The following is a 5,565-nucleotide window of genomic DNA, read 5'->3' as shown; positions in this document are numbered from 1 at the left end:
TGTGGTGTTTGTGTGTTGTGTGTATATTGCATGTGTATATGTGTGTTATGCATTCTTCATTGATTTTCTTAAGTCATGCAGTACAATGTTAACATGTTTTTTTTTTTTTTTAATTTTCCTATGTTTTCCTTGCAGGTAATTTAGCCCAAGCTGAAGCAGTTGGAAGAGAGGCGCTGGAATTAATACCTAATGATCACTCTCTGATGTTCTCGTTGGCAAATGTGCTGGGGAAGTCCCAGAAATACAAGGTGTGTAAACTGCAGGCCGTGATTTCTTGCAATTAATGCCAGCATCTGACAGAAGCCATAAATGTTACTTCTGCCCAGTTAAATTCAGAAGTAGGCAAAAACAGTGGGGGCAGTGTACCAGTGTGGCTTGGTCAAAAAGATGGATTTGCCCAAAAGATGGATTTGCACAGTCAGACTTTGTGTCCTTTCTCATCAGAATTCATCACCATTGCTCAAATGTGGGGTGGGGAGGAGAAGCCCAGAGAGGAGGCAGTGATGCCCCAGCCCCAACCCTGGCACGAAGCTGTTTGATTTTGTCCCTCGCAGGCAGGTGGGAGCTCTGATTTGTTGGTGCGGTCTTCTGCACAAAAAAATTCCAGGCCGTGGGGAATGCAGGACTGGTTCTTGCCCATTGAGAGTTTTTCCTCATCTAGAGTTAAGCTGTAGGTCATCTGCAAGGCCCTGGACGTGTCTGACCAGTGGAACCAAAAGATACTAGATCCAGGCTCCCAGGACTGGCCAGGAGTGACAACTGTGAATCAGAAGGCGCACGGCGCCCTGTGGCCTGAAGGGGACTCTGTGTTCCTAACATCAATGATCTCAGACTTCAAGCGTGCGGCTCAGAACCAGTGAGGGAGTGTATTAGATACAAATGCGCAGATTCCTCCCTACAGGATGCTGTCTCAGTCGACAGGGTGGAGTCAGGGACTGTGCACTTGCAGCTAGCATCCTGGGTTTCTAACACAGATGCTACAGAAAACACACTTTCAGATGCAGTGCCTTCATCCTCTGTGGCAGCAATTTTTTCTTTCAGAATCAGGAGCTGTATCGAATGTTGATCACACCGGGCCTAAAGGAAGTGATTCATTCATGTGTGTTCCATGTTACTTAACTTCTCCTCTGCTCATCACATACCATTACCGGCATAGTTTTCCAAAACAACAGTAAGATAGTTCATGCATGTCTCATTTTTAAATATCAGGGAGTTTGATAGCCCCGGTTAATATTTTGATGTTTCTAGATTTTGCTCCAGAGATGACTTTTTGAGGGGGTTAATTTTTATTTTTTATGGACTTACCTGTATAGAGCCAGGGAAAGAAGGCAAGTTTTGTGGTTTTCCCTTCTACCGACCTCTCCAGGCATCCCCGTCAGCCTGGGACGGGTCGGGAGTGTCCAGTGACCAGCTACAGCAAGTCATTTTCAAGATGCAGCCTATGTAACCATTGTATTGATTTTTCTATCACCCCACAGCCTATAAACTAGAACTCTATTAAGGTGACAGAACCCACGGTCCATTTGGCTTCCAGTTCATATCATTTTTTTTTCCAGATAAAGTAGAAAATACTCCATAGAGCAGAATGGAGAAATGGGTTTCCTATTTCTCTACACATTTTGCATCCTAATTGTGTAGGCCAGAGTGCTGAGCCTAAGATGAGGAAACAGAAGATGAAATCCGAAATAAGAACCTTGCAACAGTTCTGCCAAAAGGAGGGACGTGATGTTACTCCCTGAGCTGTGGTGTCAGCCACCGGGTGCTTGCTTCATATATTGTTTTAAGTTCAGGATTTGGAATTTGGATTTTCCTCTCACGATGCTGCAGAAGTGACCCCCATTGCTATTGGTCAGCTACTTCTAGCCCGTCCTTGAAGGGCACTGGGTGGGGACTCTCTGCAGAGGTGGCAAGGTGGTGGGGACTTAGGGATGGAGAGTCAGGACAGGTGTCTGCTGTCTATATAACTCACTTCGCCTAAGCCTTTGCTGTTCTGTATTATCATTAACTTGACAAATCTCATTAGTGAGCCTGGAGACTTCGTGAGGGCAGAGCCCCAAGTCCCATTTTTACAACTCCTCTGCTATCCAGCATGCTAATGGGCATTTATTAAGTGCCCGGTTACAGCTGTGAAATGGCTGAATGCTTCCCACCTTTGGCTGTGAAACATTCAGGCTTCCAGATTCCCTCTTAAGACATTGATGTGCACAGTGATCTGTATCTGTGCACAATGCCTTGTGCCCCTGTGATTATGGGGCAGATTGTCATCTGAGCAACCCTGTTACCTAACAGCAGCCCCTGAAGCATCCTTTCATGGCCACCCCACTGTTACATAACCGAGATGGAAGCATAGAACCTCTCTTTCCTCCTGATGCCCCTTCTGTCAGTGTGCCATTTTTAAACTCGGGAACTTTGACTTATTTTTTCCTCCCCCATTACCTCACTCAGCCTCCTCACACCCCCACTTCAGGCTCTGCCTTGCCAAGAGCGGCAGCCCCCCAAGACGGTACAAGCCCTGCTCCCCTCTCTACACATGCCATCCTGAACACCACCGTGTCCTCCAAACCTGACTCTGACTCCACGTCCTCCTGAATGGTGTCCACACTCATGGGCATTTCAAAAATCCCTTAAACGAATCCAGAGTCCCCCGAGAACTCCTAACTTGCTTTTTCTCTCTCCATCAGTTGTCTCTAATTAACTCTGCTTCCTTTGCAAGTAGAGAAGCATTTTAAAGTAGATTTAGATTCCCTGGACTTCCTATTTCTCAGATTTTAGATTAAATGGTAATATTTGAAAGTCATCAGAAAGCATAGGTACTTAGAAACCACTCCAAATCTATGCAATCCATTTGGTTTCTTTTTTACCAGCATACCTAATATGTCAGGAAAACCTTACACTTCCTTGAACGAGTTTCAGCGACCATAGCTTGGAATGTAGACATTGACTCTGAGCTCCGGAAGTGCTGTTTGCTGACATCTTGTAACAATGTCTTCATTCAGTCCTTTTTGGACAACATCTCCAAAATATAAAATTTTCTCTGCCAGCTCTCTCTAAAAAGGTTGTGGCTTCAGAGCTGTTTGCCCAAATGCCCAGCCTGTTTCTCAGGAGTACCATGGGCCATCACAGGGCAAGGAAATTGGTCCTTCTACACTTTATAAAATGCACGATCCTAGATATTTTCCAGGAAGCCCACCTGGAAAATTCACAGAAGGTGCAGCTAGAAGGAGCAAACCTGTCCCCCATCCACCAACTTTAGTTGTTTAAGCTTACTGTTTGATACTCACTAAAGCATGTGTGGCCCTTCAGTAGCACAAATGCAGACGGGTATGAGTAGCTACCCCCGGCAGATGTCAGCAAAGAACAGTTCGGCATCTTTATCTCCCAGCATTATGGTAGAACGGGACCATCCAGGCAGCCATGGTCACATGATGATCAGGTAAAAAAACACTTGGCCATGCCTTTTTGCAGCCCGATTGGAAATGAGCACTATTTGGAGGAAATGCAAGTCTATACAAGAACCAGTTCACACACACCAGGGGCATTTGGTCATGGTCACATACAATCCTGCCACTGCTTACGTGACAGGTAGCTGTCTCTCCCTGCTTCTCCCTGCTTATTTTTTCCAGCTGAATGAGCCCCTTCTGGGTTGCTGAAGGGTTATGAGTCTTGGGGGGATTAAATCGGCCCCAGCTCCTACCTTGAGAATCCTAGAAATGAATTCATTGATGCTGAATGAAAATGACGCTTTTGTGGGTGTCCTCAACAGCCTAGCCCTTTCCTGGTCATTTGACTCTGGCTCATCCTCCATGCACCCTGAATCGAGCTACTTGCTTCAAGTTGCAAACTTCCAGCCACTTCTGGGAGGCAGGCGGCAAAGCTCATTAGCATATTCGTGCTCTCTGTGCAGCCACCATTGCTCTCCGTTGCCCATCTTCCCCTCACTATTGTTCTGTCCCCTTTGCCCTGTCACACACTTCCCTGATTGCCCTTCAGAACCTCTTAACAGGGTATGGCCCCGCTGGCCTTCCCAAATGTTTCTGGGAGAAGGATGCAGTGTCACAAAACAAGGACATTAAATGTTTAAAAACTGTACACAGCAAAACTATGTGTTGCTTTTGCATCATGCAATACCTTATTTTTTATATCATTCGTCAGGAATCCGAAGCTTTATTCCTCAAAGCAATTAAAGCTCATCCAAATTCTGCAAGTTACCATGGCAATTTGGGTAAGGAAAATTTTCAGTTTGAATCATATCAAAAGTCCGCGTAAGTTTAAAGAAATGGGTGCATTTCTGTAATATCAATGTAGAGAAAGTAGTTTTTAACAAATCTAGCCTGCATTGGTCTTTATAATCTGGTTCTAAGATGTGGGGTTTTATTTATTTATTTATTTATTTATTTTGAGAGAGAGAGAGAGAGAGAGAGAGAGAGCAAGCAAAGAGGGAGGGACAGGATCCCAAGCATTCTTTGTGCTGTCAGCCCCATGTGGGGCTCAATCCCACAAACCATGAGATCATGATCTGAGTCGAGATCAAGAGTCAGATGCTTAACCGACTGAGCCACCCAGGTGCCCCTTTAAGATGTGTTTTTTTTTTAAAGAAATTATTACATTAAAAAGGTAGCGAAATAGTAGTCCTATGTATAAGTTATAACTGTATGACCAGACCAACACCCAAAATTCCCCACTCAGTTTATCCCCTTCTTATGATAAACTTCGAGTTTCTTTCTTTGTGTGAAAGATCCTAGAGTGTTAAACACAAAATTACTTTGGAAGTTTCTGGTCTCACTTACATACTTTCCTTTATTCCACAGAGGACCTTCCATTATAGCCTGGTCTCCACTGTGTTCTTATGTTCTCTTAGGTCTCTGCTAAAAGTGCATTTACAGGGGTGCCTGGGTGGCTCAGTCCTTTAAGTGTCTGACTTTGGCTCAGGTCATGATCTCACAGTTCATGGGTTCGAGCCATACATCAGGCTCTGTGCTGACAGCTCAGAGCCTGGAGCCTGCTTCAGATTCTGTGTCTCCCTCTCTCTCTGCCCCTTCCCCACTCACATTCTGTCTCTCTCTCTCTCTCTCTCTCTCTCAAAATGAAGAAAGATTTTTTTAAAAAAGGCTATAAAAAAAACAAAATTAAAGTGCATTTACAAATTACAATTTACATAAAACTATCATTTTATGGTCAGATCTTGATGTGAGTGCCCTTATTCCTAGCTAGCAACAAACAAGCTAGTATTTTGACAAAAGATGTAGGGGAATCGTTATTCAGATGCTGGACTTGGCGCACAGTCGGGGCCCTGAGACATACCAGAGCCCAGCCATATCCAGCCTGACTTCCTGGAATTTTCATGGCAACTTTGAGAACCTTGATGTAATCTTACTTTCCTTCTTTATGTAATAATGTTGCTGTAAGAAGATGGGTCATATCTAGTGATCTGCAGAACCCCAGGAGTAACGGGAGGTGGTTAAACAGACAATCACCAGGGAATGTGGTTATTAAATAAAGTTGGCGGCACAAACAATATTATTTGAAACAATGATTTTTGAAAACTGTGTGTGTGTGTGTGTGTGT

General features: G+C 44.4%; 1 protein-coding gene across 1 annotated transcript in view; it reads left to right on the top strand.

Moving 5' to 3' along the window:
• Positions 1-5,565, top strand: part of TMTC4 (transmembrane O-mannosyltransferase targeting cadherins 4) — a 65,396-nt gene that overhangs the window by 57,473 nt on the left and 2,358 nt on the right. The window contains exons 16-17 of the mRNA XM_049647170.1: positions 136-248; positions 4,153-4,222. Coding sequence (XP_049503127.1) covers positions 136-248; positions 4,153-4,222 — 183 coding nt within the window. The remainder of the gene's footprint in view (positions 1-135; positions 249-4,152; positions 4,223-5,565) is intronic.

This window comes from Panthera uncia, assembly GCF_023721935.1.
Source record: "Panthera uncia isolate 11264 chromosome A1 unlocalized genomic scaffold, Puncia_PCG_1.0 HiC_scaffold_16, whole genome shotgun sequence".
Lineage (NCBI taxonomy): Eukaryota > Metazoa > Chordata > Mammalia > Carnivora > Felidae > Panthera > Panthera uncia.
This window is presented reverse-complemented; position numbering and strand designations above follow the sequence as displayed.